General features: G+C 39.7%; 1 protein-coding gene across 9 annotated transcripts in view; it reads right to left on the reverse strand.

Annotated features, from left to right (window-relative positions):
• EFR3A (EFR3 homolog A) overlaps positions 1–20,302 on the reverse strand; it is a 97,662-nt gene that overhangs the window by 27,881 nt on the left and 49,479 nt on the right. For 8 of the 9 annotated variants that reach the window (XM_030011427.2, XM_030011423.2, XM_030011428.2 and 5 more), the window contains 8 exons: positions 19,274–19,411; positions 14,201–14,279; positions 13,141–13,276; positions 11,350–11,514; positions 5,828–5,942; positions 3,939–3,990; positions 716–888; positions 414–489 (listed from right to left, as the gene is read on the reverse strand). In XM_030011427.2, coding sequence (XP_029867287.1) covers positions 414–489; positions 716–888; positions 3,939–3,990; positions 5,828–5,942; positions 11,350–11,514; positions 13,141–13,276; positions 14,201–14,279; positions 19,274–19,411 — 934 coding nt within the window. The remainder of the gene's footprint in view (positions 1–413; positions 490–715; positions 889–3,938; positions 3,991–5,827; positions 5,943–11,349; positions 11,515–13,140; positions 13,277–14,200; positions 14,280–19,273; positions 19,412–20,302) is intronic. The other variant, XM_030011420.2, reaches the window with a different exon arrangement.

Raw genomic sequence — 20,302 nt, forward strand, 5'->3', positions numbered from 1 at the left:
ACACAAGTCCCTGTACCAAGGCTTTTAAAAATGATTTTAAAATAAAAAATTATCTGAAAATGCAACAAAATAAAAGCCATACAAATAAAAAACTACTACTGAGCACAAATGAAATGCTGCACAGAGATCTAACTACTGGGAGGTCTTTTCAGAATCATGGTTTAGATATACACTGTTCTAATTTCATGCATGCAAGGGTTTTCACTGAAGACATAAATGAAAATTTTATTCAATGGGACCACCTCTCAAGTATCTAGAGCACCTCAACACTGAAACCACTGTAATTTGAATTAAAATCACTTGATACTGATCTTTGTAACTTGTTGCAAAAACACAGTTTTAGAAGAAAAGCAACTGGTTCAGTTACATTACCTTCTTTCTAGACAGAAAAGTTAACTTTTTCATTCTATTACCTTTTTCATGAAGCTCACGTCTTGCCTTGAAATTTTGTCTCGTTTTATCTTTAGATCAGAAACATCCGGTATTATTCTAAGGAAACAAAAATGTCATTTTAGCAAAAAGTTGTTGAAAGGGAAGAGGATGAAGCTTACCTGTAAAACTCTTGCCATCAATAAATGACACTGAACACTGTGCATTTACCAAAACAGTACAATAATGTTTCATATTAGGAAAAAATATTTAAAAATCAACAGTGCTGATCATTCAGATATTAAACTAGAATTTCAAGTAGGCCAAAGCAAACAAAAAGAACTACCGTATCCCTCTGAGCTTTGCTCTGTTGTCATGCCGATCAATGAGGTTATGCAGTATTTCCAAGACCAGCTGCCTTAGCTCAGAGTCTTCCATGAGTGAAGGAGACAATAACGGGTCCAGAAACGGGGGAGGAAGTGCATTAGTTATCGTTGTTGCTTTGTATCCTGAAGTCACCTGTTCATTGTCGGAAGTAAGATTAATGTGTGTCATTATTGCATTGTAAGAATTACTTGCAGCTCTCACTCAATTTTTAGTGGGCTTGCTTTGGCATCTGAAAGGTGGATTCAAATTGAAGTACTCTATTAGTTTTGAAAATTCCTAACCTCACTATGAATTTGGAAGGACTTTAATACTTATGTTCCGATGAACTTCCTCATCTGTTTTAAAGTGGTATTTCTCAGGATCCTTCCTCTATCAACACACCCAAAAGAAAAATAAAGGTATCATTTATGAAATTTTTTTTAAAAATGACCTCTGAAAAGTTGCAAGGCATAAAATGAAGATGGTAATAATGCCAATAGAGATTTTTCCATTTCAGGCTCTGAGCTGCTCATATTTTGTACCGAGTATGCTCACGTGAAGAAAAGAAGAGAAATCAGGGCCTATATGTACATCTTAAACATTTATGGATACTACTTTATTGCAAAAAAAACCAGCAAGCAGCAAACCACTTCCTTAGAAATCTGGTACCATGATGTTGGTTTTTTTTAATACTACCTCTGACTTGCCTCATTTGATTACTTTTATTTAAAGCAAGCTCTGTAGATACATACGGAAAAGTTAACTTCTATCTGACAATTTAAATATTAATCAGCTGAACATTTACAGCAGTCAGAAATATTTAGAATTTACTGTCCCTTAAAACGGAGGTTACCAGAATATCACAATCTCAAACCAAAACAGGATCCAGAAACTGGCAAGCATAAACTGTTGAGGATGAGGGGAGCAAAACTATCCAAGATTTAATTATAATAAAAGCACTCATATTTTTATCTAAGGCTTTACATAATAATTATATCTTCATTATGCATACCATTACAGCTTTTACACGTGAACTGTGTTGTACTGGATTTGGCTGGGATAGTTATTTTTCTTAATAGTAGCACACACACTGCTGTGTTTTGGATTTGTGACCAAAACAGTGTTGATAGCACAGGGATGTTTTAGTTGTTGCTGAACAGCGCTTACACAGTGTCAAGGCCTTTTCTGCTTCTCACGCTGCCCTGCCAGTGAGTAGGCTGGGAGTGCACAAGAAGTTGGGAGGGGACACAGCTGGGACAGCTGACCCCAACTGACCAAAGGGATATTCCAGACCATATGACATCATGCTCAGCAACAAAATGGGACAGTTTGCAAAGGCTGCTATTGCTTGGGGACTGGCTGGCTGGTGAGCAATTGGGTTTTGGGTGGTTTTTTTTGTGGTTTGTTTGGGTGGGGTTTTTGTTCATTTCTATTTTTTATCACGTTTTCCTTTTTTTACTTACTACACTGTCTTCATCTCAACCCACTTTTCTCATTTGTACGCTTACCAATTCTCTCCCCAGTCCCACTGGGGAAGAATGAGCAAGTGACTAGGTGATGCTTTGCTGTCTGCTGGGGTTAAACCACAAAATGTGAGCAAGCACTATTCCACAGCATAACTGAATAGGTTGAAAGGAAACTGGTTGGCAGAGGAGCATGCAGGTACATGAAGGTATCTAATCAATCATTTTGAAAATGGAAAGTTACTAATATTACAAGCAGTAAGGCTGCAAATAAAAGTGTATACTTTTAATGCAGTGCCAGATTTTAATTGCCTATACAACACTATGTTGTCTGCCTGTGTGTATGCACAACAAGACTAATTATGTTGTGAAGTATTATTCTTTTGTAAAGAATACATGATGTACAATGCTCAGTTCAGTACACAGAACAGGCAGGGTTCAGTAGTTTCTAGTTCTTTATTATGTGTGCAGACTAAACCTTATATACCACAAAAGCTTTGCTCTGAACACAAATTCCTTCCCACATTTTTTCCACAATATTTATCAATGTCTAAGTAATTCATTAAGCATCAAAACGTTCACTTTCACATCTTTGTGCCATGTTGGGATTTTACTTCCATGTTCTAAAAGAGGATCCAAAACAAACTTCAGTGTAAAAATGTTAAATTCCTTCCATATACACAATTCCAATCACTTAACACATACTTACAGGCTATGCAGCACCCCAAATAATTAGAACAATTCTTACTGACTTAATTGGCAATTTTTAAGACTGGAACAGTTTAGGCATAGCTGAATCTATCTTTAATCAAGACAAAGTACAAAATGACCACCTGAGGCCCTTTCTAACGTGTTTTCTATCTTTAAATTGCAACTGTGAATGCTCAGGTCTTCTGCAAGCCAGAATCTAGGACTTCATATTCTGACAAACAAAGAATGGTTTAACTGATTTGCCTAACACCACACACAAATTTCATGTCAAAGCAGGGATAGAAACTCATTTTCCAGGAAGATATTCTTCTGCTTTAGTCATGAAATCATTCTTTATGCTATCTCCCCTATTTCAGGCACTAAACAGTTTTCAGCTTCTGCAACAACACAGGCCAGGATTCTACAGGAAAGTGCCTCCTTTACTACCCACTTCTGATTCTTACCATCAGGATGTATTTCCAAAAATACTCTCTGAAGGATTACAGTTCAAAAATGTATTTGTGATAAAACATTTAATCATAGCTTACAAGAAACTTGGGAAATACTAGGAAGGAAAGAACAATGGTGCCTGAGGTTCTAAAGGCTTGGAGATAAGCATCCACTACTACAGTTTTAAAAATATCAGCCATTCTACTAATTACAGGTTTTGTGGTATCAGAGACAAAAGTGATTTCACTCTGATGTTGTCAGCATCACTGGCAGAACTAGTCAACTCAACCTACTCTACGATGTTCTTTTGGATCTGCAGATCCAATTACAACTGATATTCACTGAAGTGCTCTAAAGAGATGAAGGAGTATTTCTTGAGCTGCTTCTAATGTAAATTGGGAAAACACTGTCACAATTTTACCCAGTAGAACTAGAGATCTGTAGTTTTGTAACAGTAATATTAAGTATGTTCATTTCATATGAGGTATGTTTAATTTTGTAATTGTAATTACAGTTGTAATACTATACTTCTATGTATAAACATATACACAAAGTGAAACATGTGCTTATAACATAATATACTGAACACAGAAGGCTTACCATAAGTAAAGATCTCAATAACATGATTTGAATCCTCCTAGTTCCCAAATCTCTACAATAGGAAAAGAAGTTGAAAATTAGTTTCTTTGCATATCTTCAAAATATTATTCTACTCCAGACATCATTCTAACCACTGCATTTTTGACAACTGAATACAGCAGTATTGGAAGGGATGCTGGATGACCACAAATAAGGGGCAAGTATCTCCAAATGAGGTGTAGTAACTAAATGTTTTTGAAAGTGACATTTATAGGCAGGCTTAAAAAGCAAAGCACATACAATTGAAAAAAACAATAAATGAAATATGTGAAGCAGATCTATATCTTCATGTTTCATTCAGAAATCTCTTTGTATCTGAAATGTTCAACCGCTACATGCTTGACTTAATTTTCACAAGCATTAGCGCTCAGAATTTCTTCTGAATTGAAATGTAATTGACTCTTTTAAGAAACCAGGACACTTCTTGTTTAAGTCAGACCCCAAAACCCTCTGTTTTCAGATCACAGGAAATTATATGGAACACCACTTAACCTGTTCTTCATCTGTTCTCATATTCCATCTGCTGGTACTAAAAGAAGTTAAATACCTGTTAGTATATAGTCACATGTGCACTGTTCTTGGAAGATCTTACAAAGGTGCACTTGGAATAAATTGCTCCGTTCAAAGACACTCTTTCAAGAAAGTAAAAAAGGTACAAACCCTTTTGTCCACCAAATAGCGTAAGGCAAGAGCAAGCCTCTTCATAAAATTTGACCCCTACATAACAGTGGAAACTTCCACCTTCATGGGCTATAAACCTGGCTACATCCAGTTGGCAGTATCATACAAATGTCTTGTGTAACAGTGACCAAATTTTCTGGTAAGCAATGCAAGACTGTACCAACAGTCAGAAAGCCTGCTTTATTCAGAATGACATACATGCATCATACTAACATACTACTCAGCCCCATGTTTACACAGAATCCCATAAAGGAAAATTGTATAGTTAAACAAAAACACCCCACACCAACTGGTAATCCAAGTACAGAATTCTAACTGGATTCATATTTCAAATACCTTCTTAATTAGTGATAACTGCCTGACACAGACAGATTTCTATCTTTCATGGAATAGTGTCGCATGCTGAAGGGACACAATGCTATATGAAAAGCTACCAAGAAGCCAAGAGAATAACAATGACTTCCTACTTAAGCTAGCAGGGGATCAGACATATGTGGTACAAAGTATCCACACATACCTGGAAAGAATAGCTGCAATCTTTTCAGTGATTTTCCCCGTACTGAGGAAAAGCAGTCTTTAGACATAATTATTCATGTTACAGGGAAAAATATTAATCCAGCATATGGCGGCTTTTTAATTATGGGTTTATTACAGGAGCGTGCCCACCTATAGCTTTTTCCTATTTCTAAATAAACGGGGAAAATCTAAACCAAAACAAATTCACTGGACTTTCTGCAGTTTATTTCTTAACCTGAAGTCAGGTTGTACAAAATGAAGAAAAAACAAAAACCACTTGTAAATTATGCAGCTATTTGAAAAAATTTAGTCATAGTTTGATTTCCCTCATTCACAAAACATATAAGAAGTTATGGAATTAACCACCATTAAGTAGATAATTTCAGAAACATTTGTACAGATGTGGAGAGAAGAAATGTTTTAGTGCAAAGTAAGTTGCAGTCGAATCAGGCATTTTCTATCAGTAACGTGTTTGGAGATTGATTTCATACCACAGACACTGTGCTTGTCTTGATCCTGCATAGTACTTAATACAGCCCCTAATGAGTGAGAATTTACATTTCACTTTTCTTAACGTTTTTCACTTCTTAATTTATCAGGGTTCTAAAATCTAAATTTTTAATTAAAAATTAAAAAATGTAGAATATACAAACCCAAGGTGACTGGTATCCAGTGATTGTGAATTTGTCCCCAAAACAGGTACTTTTCCCATAATGAACATCATAATCTCTGATCTCTGGTAATCTGGGAGATTGCTTCCAAAAAATCCTAAATAAAAATGGAATGAAATCATAGAATGAAAGAGATACAGGGCCCTTCTCTTTAAAAGAAAAGCCTTATAAATACAAGGAATATATTAACAAGGTCAAAATAGATGAAGAATAAAACTATGATTTGTTTTAGGGCATAACACTCACATGTTAGTTTCTGCTGAATGGCTTTACAGAGTCTTTTCACGACCCTCACTTTCTTCTTTGAATCCTAAAACTTTCTATTGTTAGTCTCCTTTAAATATATCATTTCAGAGTTAAATATGTGACATCTGTTAATTTTTAACTAGTGAGGAATTGGAAATGTTTCTCATGGAACACAGTGTTACTTTTGTCTGTTCTTAAGTCACCATTAAATATTACAGGTGTAGGAAAGGAAAGTATGACATGATTATTACTTTGAAACCACCGAGACAAACAGCTCAGGTGCCAACACGATCGGCAGCGGAGCTCTCTAGCAGGGTGCACAGAGGGGTTTCCTGAGCCGGGGGAACCCCAGGGGAGCAGAGAGACCCACCAGGAGCCCACAGCTCACATGACAGCAGCTGACAAGACCTGGACGGGGCCAGGAGCAATGGTGGCCAAGCCCCCACACCTATAAAAGAAGCCCCTGGGGAGCGCTACCGACCAGGAGCGGTGCGGCAGATGGTGCGCAAGAAGGGCGCTGCCGCTCTGCCGGCTCGACCAGGGAGCAATGGTATCCAGCCGGCAGAAGGCCACGTCCTCTCTAAACTCTGCACCCGCCGCCACTGACGCAGCTTCCCAGGCAGAGCTCCGGTGGGAACGTGCTGCCATCCGGGTGTCAGGCTGCAGCATCTGCCCTGCTCTTACACCAGCACTGGCTGCAGTAGTGAGTACACCTGTGGGAGGAGGTGAGTAGGCTGAGGAGCATCAGGGAGTCTGAGAGGGAGACAGACTGTTGGAACTGCACCCTACCATCCCTGGGACACACCTGTCAGGCCGACAGGACACAAGGTATGGAGGATTCCCTATCCTCTCCCCACCTGGCACAAGGCGGTGACTGAGCGGATAGGGGGCAATGGCGACAAGTTCCTGCCCGGCGCAGCAGGCGCGTCTCCTCCATGACTCCCCCACCTTCCCAGGTGCCCTTGCACAATAGGTACGAGGCTCTGCAAGTGGAACCGAACAAGGACGAGGACGATGGTTCATCTAGCTTGGAGGTATTGCCAAGGTTAAGTTGGCCTACGCCCTGCATCAAAACTGCTTCCATACAGAAAAAAAGATGGGTCATTGTCATAGGAGACTCTCTTCTGCGGAGAACAGAAAGCCCAATATGCCGACCAGACTCACTTCTTAGGGAAGTCTGCTGCCTCCCTGGGGCCCGGGTTAAAGATGTGACGAGGAAACTTCCTACCGTGGCACAGCCCTCAGATTATTACCTGTTACTGCTTTTTCATGTATATAGCGATGAAGTTGTAATAAGAAGTTCGAGGGTGATCAAGAGAGACTTCAGGGCCTTGGGATGACTGGTTAAGGGATCAGGAGCACAAGTACTGTTCTCCTCTATCCTTCCAGTTGCAGGGAATGATGAGGGAAGAAACAGAAAGAGCCAGCAGATCAATACCTGGCTCCGAGCCTGGCATCTCCAGCAGATTTTTGATCATGAGGCAGTCTACATAACACCAGGCCAGCTGGCAACAGACAGGGTACACCTGTCTCAAAGGGGCAAAAGGATCTTCGTGCAAGAGTTAGCTGGGCTCATCAAAAGACCTTTAAACTAGATTTGAAGGGGGAAAGGGATAAAACAAGGCTTGCTAGACATAAGCCTGTGGGCAGCATGCCAAATTTTGAGGGATGGTGTGCTAGTGAGGTCCTTCAGTCTGCTCCATGCTGTCCTGGGTACACTGGAGCACATTTGAAACGTCTCTATATTAATGCACACGGCATGAGGAATAAACAAGAGGAGCTAGAAGCTTTGGGTCAGTCCCAGGGCTACGACATCATTGGCATAAGCGAAACCTGGTGGGATGAGTCCTGTGACTGGTGTGCTGTGACGGATGGTTATAGGCTCTTCCGGAGGGATAGGCAAGGCAGGCAAGGCGGGGGGTACTGCTGTATGTAAGGGTGGGGTTGGATTCTATGGTGCTTACAGTTGGCAATGACACAGTTGAGATCCCCTGGGTAAGGATGAAGGGGAAAGCAAATAAGGCTGATGTTGTGGGAGTCTACTATCGACCACCCAGCCAGGACAATGACACCAATGAATTGTTCTACAAGGAATTAAGGGATACCTCTAGATCAACTGCCCTTGTCTTTATGAGTGATTTTAACTTCCCAAGCATCAACTGGGAATACCATACAGTAGGCACAAACAGGTCCAGGAAATATATGAAGCACACTGAAGATAACTTCTTGGTGTAGGTACTAAGGGAGCCAACTAGGAAATGTGCCCTCCTAGATTTTCTGCTTGGAAACAGAGAGGGACTCGTGGGCAAAGTGCTCATCAGTGGCTGTCTTGGTCACAGTAACCACAAAGTATTTGAGTTTCAAATTGTTGGTGATAGGAGAAAAACTGCCAGCAAAACTTCGACCCGGCATACGGGGAGAACAGACTTTGGGCTGCTGAATGAGCCAGTTAGTAAGGTCCCCTGGAAATCTGCTTTTGAAGGTACTGGGGCCCATGAATGCTGGTCACTTTTTAAAAGCCATCTCTTAGGAGCACTGTAGCTGGCAATACCAAAGTGTCTGAAGTCAAGCAAGTGGGGCAGAAGGCCGGCTTGGCTGAGCAGGGATCATATGCTAGAACTTAGGGGGAAAAGGAAAATGTATGGACATTGGAAGCAATAACAGGCGACACAAGAGGACCACAGAGATGCCGTTCGCCACTGTAGGGAGAAAATTTGTGCAGCTGAAACTTGATTAGTTCAAGCTGGCTAACACTGTGACGGACAACAAAAAGGGCTTTATAAAATATGTTAACAGCAAAAGGAGTATCAGAGATAACATTGGTCCATTGCTTGATGAGGTTGGTCACCTCACAAATAAGGATGTAGACAAAGTGGAGACATTTAATGCCTTCTCTGCCTCTGTCTTTAACACCGGTAATGGGCTCTGGGACCCCTGGACTGAGGGGTTATGATAAACTCCCAGCTGACCCTGAACTTGTTCAAGACTTGCTGCTCCAGCTGGATGTGCAGAAGTCTCTGGGGCCCAATGGGATTCATCCCAGGGTACTGAAAAAGCTGGCCAATGTCATTGAGGAACCTCTCTCCATTATTTTTCAATGGTCTTGGGAGTCTGGAGAGGTCCCAGTCAACTGGAAGCTGGCAAATGTTGTCCCAATTTCAAGAAGGGTAAGAAGGAAGACCCTGGTAATCACAGGCCTGTCAGTCTCAGTTCAGTGCCTGGCAAAATTATGGAGAAGGTTATCCTGCCAGTTAATGAAAAACACTTGAGAGTCAACATAGTCATTGGTCATAGCCAGCATGGGTTCATGACGGGAAAGTCCTGCTTAACCAACTTAATGTCCTGTTATGACAAGGTCACTCATCTAGTTGACCAAGGGAAGCCAGTGGATGTGGTAGTTTTGGATTTTAGCAAAGCTTTTGATACTGTCTCTCACAGTATCCTGCTGGATAAAATGTCCAGCACACAGCTAGACAAGTCCATAACACGTTGGGTGAGCAACTGGCTGAAGGGTCGGGCTCAAAGAGTTTTAGTAAATGGGGTTATATCAGGCTGGTGGCCAGTCACCAGTGGGGTTCCCCAGGGCTCGATTTTAGGGCCAGTGCTCTTTAATGTTTTTATAAATGAACTGGACACAGGAATCGAATGTACATTAAGTAAGTTTGCTGACAATACTTAAACCAGGAGGAGCTGTGGACCCCCTCAAGGGTAGAGAGGCCTTACAGAGAGATCTGGAAAGACTAGAGAGCTGGGCAATCACCAACCGTATGAAATTTAACAAGAGCAAGTGCCAGATTCTCCACCTGGGACAGGGTAATCCTGGTTATACATACAAACTGGGGGATGAGAGGCTGGAGAGCAGCCCCGCAGAAAGAGATCTGGGGGTCTGGGTTGATAGCAAGTTGAATATGAGTCAACAGCATGCTCTGGCAGCCGAACTATTAGAGCGTGTCCAGAGCAGGGCGACCAAGATGGTGAAAGGTCTCGAGGACGAGACTTATGAGATGCAGCTGAGGTCACTTGGTTTGTTCATCTTGGAGAAGAGAAGGCTGAGGGGTGACCTCATCGCAGTCTGCAACTTCCTCAAGGGGGGCAGTGGAGGGGGGCATGCTGATCTCCTCTCTCTGGTGACCAGCAATAGGACACAAGGAAATGGAATGAAGCTGCATCAGGGGAAGTTCAGGCTGGACCTTAGGAAAACATTCTTCACTGAGAGGGTGGTCAGTCACTGCAACAGGCTCCCCAGGCAAGTGGTCATGGCACCAAGCCTGTCAAGAGTTCAGGGATTGTCTGGATGACGCTCTTAGTCATATGGTTTAGTGTTAGGTAGTCCATCGAGGAGCAGGGAGTCAGACTTGATGATCCTGATGGGTCCTTTCCAGCGTGAGATATTCTATTCTATTCTATAGCTGTGCAATAGTATAAATGTAACATTGATAGAAAGAAGCTTAACTTTAAAAGGTTGTGTTTTGTTTTGGGTTGGTTTTTTTTTGGTGGGGGGGAACATTTTAACTTGGAGTTTTACTGGAATGGCGAGAAGTAATCTACTACATATTTGCTACTGCTCTAGAAAGCTTCAGGGCGTAAGCAAAAGTACAGATTAGTGAACAACATTTAAATTACATTCCCCCTTGTTCTTTAAGTAAGGAATACACATCATAAATGAACTACAATATATAATATCAGTACCATAAAAAGAAAATCTGAAAAAAAGGGGAGAGGCTATTTTAACAAAATCATTTACAGAAATTGCTGCTCTCATTTTCAGTACTGTGCTTAGAAGTACTTCAGTTAAGTTGTGGTAGCACAACCGGCCATTAGATGTCATTGTTGCCACTATGTTTAAGATCAGTTTATACAAATTTTCAAGTAGTACCTACTAAAATATATTACTGCACATGATTGCTTGCAATATGATTTTTCATAAAAGGACTAGTATTAGTTCTGTACCAAAGGCATAGAACGATGTCTATATTTCAAGGGCCGTACAATAATATAACCAACAAATTTATTATAAGTCCACCAGCATTTTTAATTTTCATTGAGCTTCTTGGCTATCTGTTCAGTTAACAATTAAAGGAACAGTCTTTCAGAAGTCAAATATATAAAGTGAGCCTGAGATTTAGAGGCAAGTACAATCAGAGATACCACACTTGCCATTACTGCTTTTTGATTCAAGCTGTTTTAATACCATTTCATTGAGGAAGGGGGAGAAGGGAAGGAATTTTAAGTGAGGCTATGTTACTGTCATTACTCACCGATTGTTTGAATAATAGCATTCTGGACAATCCTCTCATCACTCTCCTTGGAGCTTGTGCTGACAGTGGCACTTCCTGCTGAACTGCGTCTATCACCCAGCTCAAAGTCAACACTGATGCGCAAGTGCTTCAACAAGGTATTAAAAACCTCCAGAACTGTTGGACCTGGAAACAACACATAACAATGACTGCACCTGTCAATGGAAAGATGCCTTAACAAAATGTAAACTAACCTTTTCAATCCCTTTTCAGGGGAAATCAGATTAAGCTGAAAAGAAGAAATAAAATTCACTGTTTGAGGGATATGGCCTAGGGATAAACTTTTGAAGTGTGCCTACACCTTGACATTTTAGAGATTATTTTGGAATCAGGAAATGCAATCAGGTATATATGCATAATCCATTACTACCAAGTTGTAGTGGGTCTGGCTGGGATGGAGTTAACTTTCCTCCTAGCAGCCTCAGTGGTGCTGTGCTTTGAATCTGTGACTAAAATAGCGTTGACAACACACCAGTGTTTTGGCTGTTGCTGAACAGTGCTGAACAGTGCTAGCAAGTGTCAAGTCTTTTTCTTTTTCCCACTTCATCCCTACAGAGAGTAGGCTGGGGTGTGCAAGAAACTGGGAGGAGACACAGACTGGGCCAGCTGACCCAAACTGACCAAAGGGCTATTCCATACCATGTAACGTCATGCTCAGCAATAAAAGCTCAAGGAAAGGAGGAGGAATCGGGTGAACATTTGTTCGTATGGCATTTGTCTTCCCAAGTAACCATTATGCATGCTGACGCCCTGCTTTCCAGGAAGTGGCTAAACATCTGCCTGTCAATGGGAAGTACTGAATAAAATTCCTTTGCTTTCCTTGTGCATGAGCTTTTGCTTCACCCATTAATTTGTCTTTATCTTGATCCATGAGACTTCTCACCTTCTTTCTACCTTCTCCCTGACCTGTGGGAAAGGGGAGTGAGCAAATGGCTGTTGGCCGCAGTCAACCCACCATGCAAGTTTTATATAGAAAATGAATGGTTGCTGAAATGAAGCATCAACAATGGGTTAAACTGCAGGTACTTGCACTCAAACTTAAGTTATTTCAAAACCTGCTACTAAAATCCAGTTCTATATATTGGATCAAATAATGAGCTCTTTTCATAATATGGTAGAAGACTTCACAAGTCTGTGCATGCAACTGTCTTGCCTAAAGAGAAAGGACAGGCACAGACTCAAGCTAATGAAGCAAAGCAATAATGTTTCAGCAGGAGACCAAAGCAGAACAGCAGCAGAGCACATGTGTGTACACATCTTCATAACTACTCTTATGTCAAGGAACTATGCTACCGTAAATGACATAATTCACCTTATTTCAGCTGCTTCATAGTTACTAAGGTAAAATTCCTCAAAGATCATTCTACTCTTGACTCCCATATTATCATCTCACAGCAGCTGTATCACAAAGCAACAGTGCTCTTGACATTTTGTAGACACACACACAATTCTCTCAGATTTTGTGACTTCTTACCAAAGAGGAATTCCTGCCTTTCACAAGGCTGTAAAAATACATCTACTCATTTTTTCAATGCAAAGGACTATAAAAGTCAAACGACTAAGTAAGTACATTTGAGTAATTGTAAACCAAGTAAGATTTCAAGTATTTTATCAGCACAAAGGAGAAAAAAATAATAAGTACAAAACCTTCTCAAAATATATGCTTTCATTCAGTCTGAAAACAAAGCAAAAATTAACACCACCCTTCAAATCTATCCTTTGACCTGATGCCTTTAATTAAAGATGACTTACCTATCGATCCTTTAGCTGCGATTGCAACTGCTTCCAAAAGAACCTGAATAATGCCAGCACGAACTCGTGGTGAGTCTCTTTTGCGAACATCAAGGTGTCCAAGAATTTCTTGTATTACATGATGGGAATATTGTGCCTATTGAAAACCAAACAAACAGAAAGAAAAGCTTCATCTGTGACGTTAATAAGAATGACTTCATACACCATACAGCTACAGTCATGACCATGTTCCTGTTCTGCAACATTCTTACTACACAAATTCAATTAAATTTCAATCAATTAATGATTAAATATGGATTTTAAAAACTACCATGACAGACGAAGCCACACAGGTTCATGCAGCACCGTATACAAAAGCTTACAACATTAAAATATCCAGGAATATCTACAAGCACAGAGGAAGCATGAAGTGGTACTTCATTCAGCTAACTGCAGTTCAAGGACTTCCACTGGTCTTACAAAAAAGCGTAATTGATACAAACGCTGAAAAAACTCAGCTTTCTTCCACAAACCTGGAATTCTATGACTTTATCTTTTGGGTGTCTGTGCTTGATGCAATCCAAGAATCAGACTTTGATCATGTTTACAACAGACAACAGAGGTTGCCCACTAGTAAAAATCAATTAGCAAAACACAGTTCCATGTGAAGTTGGTTTCTTGGGTTGTAAAAGCAGTACAGCTGTATTGGCACGGAGAAATTACTAACTTGAGAGATTATTTTTATCAAGCACAATGTCTGATCAGTATGGCTATCCTGCTCCTTGTTGAGCTTGCTGAAAGACCTCTGCACTACCTTCCATTGAGAATTCCTTAATATCTTTTTTTCTTCTACAAGTGTACAGTAATTGAAAGTAAATCAGATAACTTCTGATCACAAACCACAATTAGGTTATTATTTGAAAAGTTTGAAGAATAAGCCTAAGGAGTTATGAAAAGGGATCTTCTGGATTCTTTGACTTCATCTACTGTCTATCACTATTGTGGTGAGGTGAACATTTAAACCTGTCTCATGTGCTCGAAACATGTATGCAAGGAAAAAAAACACTAGAGAAAATCCTACCTGTATAGAATACATGATGATTTTGAAGCAGGAAACAGCAAATTCATTGGGATCCCATAGTCTATGATGGTCTAAATGCCTGTAACCAAAAATTAAGGGACCGGAAATAATGACATACCACACATATAATAAATAGCTTCTTGAAGTTTTCTCAAAATTCACCCCAAAGGGATTATTTCCTTACATAAAGATTCTAAACAATGACTTATTAACTAGGTGAGAAAACTAGAACTTCAGAAAACCATTTGTTTTCAAGGTTTAGGATGCGATCACAAAACATTTGGCTGCAACAGAAATTCCCAATTTTCTAGTTTCAGGAATTTAAGGAAACTAGTCATACCAAGGATATACAGTTAAGAATATACTGTTTCCATACAAAGTGCATGCATAAAAGTGGCGGTGACATTATATGCTTATTTTCATGAAAGAGACACACTGAAGAGGATGGTTATAATACCTTGACAAACTTCTACTCTAAATAAGATGAATAATTTGTTTTGAATGAGGAGCTACAAAATAATTATGGCTGAATGTTACATCCAGAATAGAGACTCTTAAGAACTATTTTTGTTTTCACAGTGGCTTCATGAATAATATATATGGAAAACAAAAAAGAGCTACTCTTTGTGTATATACTCCCTTATCACTGAAGCATTTTAACACTTTCTGCAAGAAATATCAAAACAGAACCAGAACAATAAATGCATCAGTTTCTCTTTAAATGGAATAGGAACCACCAATGAAAAACTTTGTCAGAGTTTCAAGCAAAGACAAGAAATTCTGCTTCAGCACTATGCTGAAAGCTGTTAATAGGGCACACATCAAATTTTCCAAAAAGGAGATCTGAGTACCTGGAAAAGCATGACAAAAATAAATGCATTTTTAAATCTAGAAGACTGAAAAAAGTAATTTCGGATGCCTTTAAATTGGTATGATTTAGGTTAAAAAAAAAAAAAAACACAACACCCCCCCCCCCCAACAAACAACCAACAACCGCCCCTGCCAAAACTAACAAAAAACTAACAAAAAACTTTTATAGAAACTGAATTTAGGTAGAGTTTCTAAGTAGGTATCTCAGCTACAGAATCACTATCGGTTTGCCCTTTCCCAAAGAACATAGTAAACATATAAAGATGCTTCAAATAACAAACTTGAAAGCATACAGGTGAAAGAAGTCAGTACTCTGGACACAGAAAGACCGACTGGATGCTTTAACTTACTTTGCCTGGAATCTGGAGGTCTCAATTAACTCACTGGCCAGCTGCTACCAGCCTAGTGACCTAGCTGAGTACACAGCTCTCCTTCAAGGTTGATTAAACCAGCTGGCATAAAGCTACCCTATTCCTGTGCCCTAAATTATCTTGCAGTGCATTGCAGAGCTTAAAAAAACATACTGCCATTTTGACACATGACATACCTTTAACAGAAATCCCTACAGGAAAGAATTTCAGGAATTTTAGAGGTGTTTGTCTGCCAAGATAACAGCATATTTGCATTACTAAACATTAAACTGGACTACCTGTTGGGGATAGCTGCCTTTCTTATGCACATTCCAAACACACAGGTATATTTAATCCCGACTTGGGGTAGAAAGACAAACAAAATTACCTCTTTAAATCCTTCAAGGCTTAGCGGCTCATAATACATTTAATCCTGTCTTCTTTCTCCCTAATATCATTCCAGTACAGTCCATCAAATACAAAACCATACTCTTCACTATCTTCTCCCGATTGGAACTGATCCTTTAATCTTTCAGGGTAGCATGTGTTCTCTGTTACCCTTGACAGTTCCTCTTTATCTGCCCCAAAGATCCATTCAGGCAGATTATGGTCAACTACATCTTAAAAACCTTTTCTCTCAAAACAAGACATACAGTTTTCTTTTTCCAGAAAGGCAAAGTATTAGCTGCTTCAGGTAGCTGAACTGATGGAAAGACAGCAGGGGAAGATGGGAAGATGACAGCCTAGGTTAATGTTTTGTGTAATACCTCAACGGGCAGCATACTTCATATACTGGAATTCTCCTCCTAAGAAAAGACGTATTAGATTACTGTAGGTGATATATTTTACTCGTCATAATATAGGCAGTGTATTCAATGTAGTTTTGTTTTTGTAAAAGACAGTAAATGGTATTTTCAGCATGGTGGATTTAGTTTAGTTAAAATCAAGTCACATCTTGCCCATTTTTTTCCAATTACATTTCTTTTAATAAAGACTATCATTTATTGCTGGATTAACAAATGCCATAATCTGCCTTCCATTAAGATCTGCTGCATGTATGTAGCAAATGTGCACAATTAGGTTTCTCAAATTAAAAGGAACAGCAGAACCAATGGTACAAGTTACTACATTATGGCGTGAGAGCCACTAACAGTCCCTGAACTCCCTCACATTGTCACACATTCAAGCAATCCTTCTAGTACAAAAGGATAAATTGATACAGATGTTTAGAAAGCAGAACTGAGGCATGTATAGGAATACATGAAATTATTTTCTCATGCATTACATTTTCTGAAAGAATATTAAACACCAGTCTTTTGATATTCAAACCCCTTGCACAGATGATGTGATAATTCACAATAATGGAAATACAGTGAGATAAATAGGGTGTAACTTGTTATACTTGGGAAGTTGTTTATATTCACTAGGTTTCTGTATCCCTCTGGATCTGCCTCATCTATTCACCACTGCAAATTCATGCTAAGTAAGTCTAAATAGCTTGTGACTGTTGACACGAAATAATTTTTTTTCATATCATATTCATATTTTTTTTTTTTTTACTTTCATTAACCAGTCTGCCAGATTGATTTGTCAGATTTCATTAAAAATGAGAATTTGAGAGTTTCTAGCTGCTAAATGTAGACAGTTATAACCATGGAGATTTTCTGCCAAAGGCAAGGAGAATTAAGGTCAATCCAAACCCATACCAGGAGACCGACTTCAGATTTCAACTATCTTCATTATATTTAAAACCCTCAATCATTGAATGTACTCAGCCTCATGATGCAAGCAGCACTATTCTCTCAGTTTTGCAAGGAAGTGATAGCATGTTGACTGATATTCCAATGCCACATGAAACAAGCCTTCAAGCAGGGAACTGAACTTGCATCTTCAGTGTTAGCACTGTAATAAACGGCCTTATCTTTATTTCCAGAGCTTTCTTAAAAGCTGTGAAATTGTTGAAAACTGTTAGGAGAAACTGTTTTCTAATCAAGTATACATAAACTAATTTAGGTTTTTCAAACAGATAAAGTGCAATGGACTCACTATCTCAAACTTTCATTCTACCAGTTCTGCTCATTCACAAAGTGAAACTGATTAGATAGAGCACTCCCTTTTATTTAGGAAAAACAGTTTGGAAATTGCATTTTCTGAATCTCTTGTTCTTCAAAAATACTAAACTTTTACAACAGTTATTTATAAAAAGATAAATTTATTTGGCAATTCTTCCTCAAAATGGAACACAAAAATGGTGACCACAAAGACCCTCTATTCATAGAAGAGATAATATATTCTCAGTAACTGGTCATTATCTACTGATTTCAGCGCACAAATGCAGCATGTGGCATGTAGAGATGCACAAAGACTCAAGCGGTTCCTTAGGATCATAGCAAGCAAGAAAAGAAATTAAGCTGGAAAGAACACTTCCAAAGCTTTGGATTTGCCACAGGAAATGCAGGTATGACACCTTCTTGAACCCCAAACCAAGCACTAACTCTAATCTAGGGAATCAGGAATTTGTGGGAAACTTCCCTGATACTGAAATGATTCAAAAGACTGAAGTAACGCACATGCTGATAAAGTTTTGAGATAAACCCATAAAAGGAACTTAAAAGTGGCAAGAAAGCAGCTGCAATATAGTTCAAAATAGTCCATCCAGACTGCTTAGTACCTAAACGTTACTCTAGTGGCAGATATTTTGGAGGAATGCAAATTTTAAATGTTGGAAAGAATGAGAATTTTTTAAAAAAACACTCAACTTTGCAACAGTTAAACTCCTATCAGATTGGTATAATAGGTACACATGGAAAGTGAGATAATAGCACAGTTCTTTGCATTTAATGTGAAAAAAAAAAAAAGGGGCCCACAAAAGTTTTTTGCCCTCAATACCTACCCTATCTTCCTTTTGCATTTCTGTTCCTACTTAACAGTAGTAACTTGAAAATGGCTTTATGTAGCTTGAAAAGTCTTTCAGTATATGAATGGAATACTTAGTCTTTGTGGGAGGAACTAGGCCATCTAAGATAAGATATTCCCATAACAGGTGGGTATCTTGAAAATCTACAAGGAGCAAGCAGGTCTCCTGATCAGCAGGAAAAGCCAGAGTTTGAAAGCAGTATCACCGAGTCTACTGCTTCCTGCAGAGGTTTCTCCTGAGAACATGCCTACTTTGTAGACACTAGCAGAGGTGAAAGAAGCAGATTTAAGTTATCTCAATGCTTATAGCTTTTTTCACATCATATTTTTTTTAAGGAAGCAACTGGGGCAATGCAGAGAACTAAACAATGCTGGACTTGAGAGTTAATACATCAGCTATAATTTGTACTGTGTGCATTTGTGCATAATGTGTGTACTGCGTGCACATCTGCCATTCACTACTAAATGAGCTGTTAAAGATATTCCTCACAGAGTATCAAAACAGGTCTTGGAAGTAAACTGCAAGAAAGTATAAATCTTAACCTCATGTATTAATCTGGGCACAGTATTCCTTTCAGCTACTTGTATTTTACTCAGCTTGTCTCTTCACTGACTGCAACAGTTATCTATGGGACATTAATATCTTGAATAAACAGTTTCACATTCAAAAGAAAGGCCAGCTGAGCCAATAACCCATCCGAATCATTATATCGCACTTCTAAAATCAGTAAAATGGGATATACATTTCTCCATAACTATCTTCAAGTTAGCAGACAGGCAACAAAGAGGTGAGATTAAAAGAGGGGCAATTATTTGAAGAAACATGAATGGAATCCTTCCAGTTGAAAAGGAGGAAGGAATTTAATGCAACATAATTAGAGGATGAAATTAAAAAAAAATCTCTTTAAGAAAGACCTTCCATGAATTTTCGACTTACGCGAAAACTGGTCTGACAGCATTATTCATATTTCCATAGGTTGCTCGTCCTAGTAGTTCCCTGAAACAGTTCTCGGCCAGCAGAGAAGGATTCTCCTCTTTCTCTCCTCCTGTAGGAGAGGATGGAGGGCCTATTCTGCTGAAATAAGACAAAACCACATTGATTTGACTACTGATTAATATTCATCTTCCTTACTGTACCCACCCTTGGTTCTACAATGTTCATGAGTCACCCTCTTGATCTAGGCAAGAATTGTATCTCAATATGCATCAAACCAGAATTCTGAATAAAACATTTTATTATCCTACAGCAGGACTACAGATCATCATCTGTTCTCTCAGTACTGACCACTATATTAGTAAATACTTATATGGCAAAAACAATGGCTGTTAATACTGATTTAACTTGTTACCCACTGCATTTTGACAAACTATTACCCACTGCTAACAATGAATGAAGGCTATGAAACCATGCAAAAAGTTAGGCAGAACCTTAGTCATTTTGTTCAGACTAATGATCTCATTCACCTGCCCACTACTGAATCCACACTGTGTGGGCAAGCGTTAAATAAAACTCCAATACTTCTGCAGAAACAGATGGCTTGTGAGTTGACAAAAAGTCTGATTGAACCAATTAGAACATTATCACCCACACGCTTACCTCTAACTAGATAGTGCACAAGTTAGTCACCTTCTAACTGACTGTCTCCCAACATTACTATGGAGAGGACCGTGCAGGCTGTCCGTGCCCAGGCCGCGGGGCTGCAGGGCGGCCTCCGTGAGGAGAGGCCGGGGCTGCCCCGTGCCGGACACAGCCGGTTCCAGCCGGTCCCAGCCGGCTCCAACGGCCCCACCGCAGGACACAGCTGAGCCCCTCAGCCAAGCTGGGGGAAAACGGGTTCCAGAAAGGGCCGAAGGCGGCACAGGCAGAGGAGGAGGAGGAAGGCGAGGAGGGAGCAGCAGCAGCAGCAGCAGCAGCAGCAGCAGCAGCAGGAGGAGGAGGAGGAGGAGGAGGAGGAGGAGGAGGAGG

This window comes from Aquila chrysaetos, chromosome 4 (genome assembly GCF_900496995.4).
Source record: "Aquila chrysaetos chrysaetos chromosome 4, bAquChr1.4, whole genome shotgun sequence".
Taxonomy (NCBI): domain Eukaryota; kingdom Metazoa; phylum Chordata; class Aves; order Accipitriformes; family Accipitridae; genus Aquila; species Aquila chrysaetos.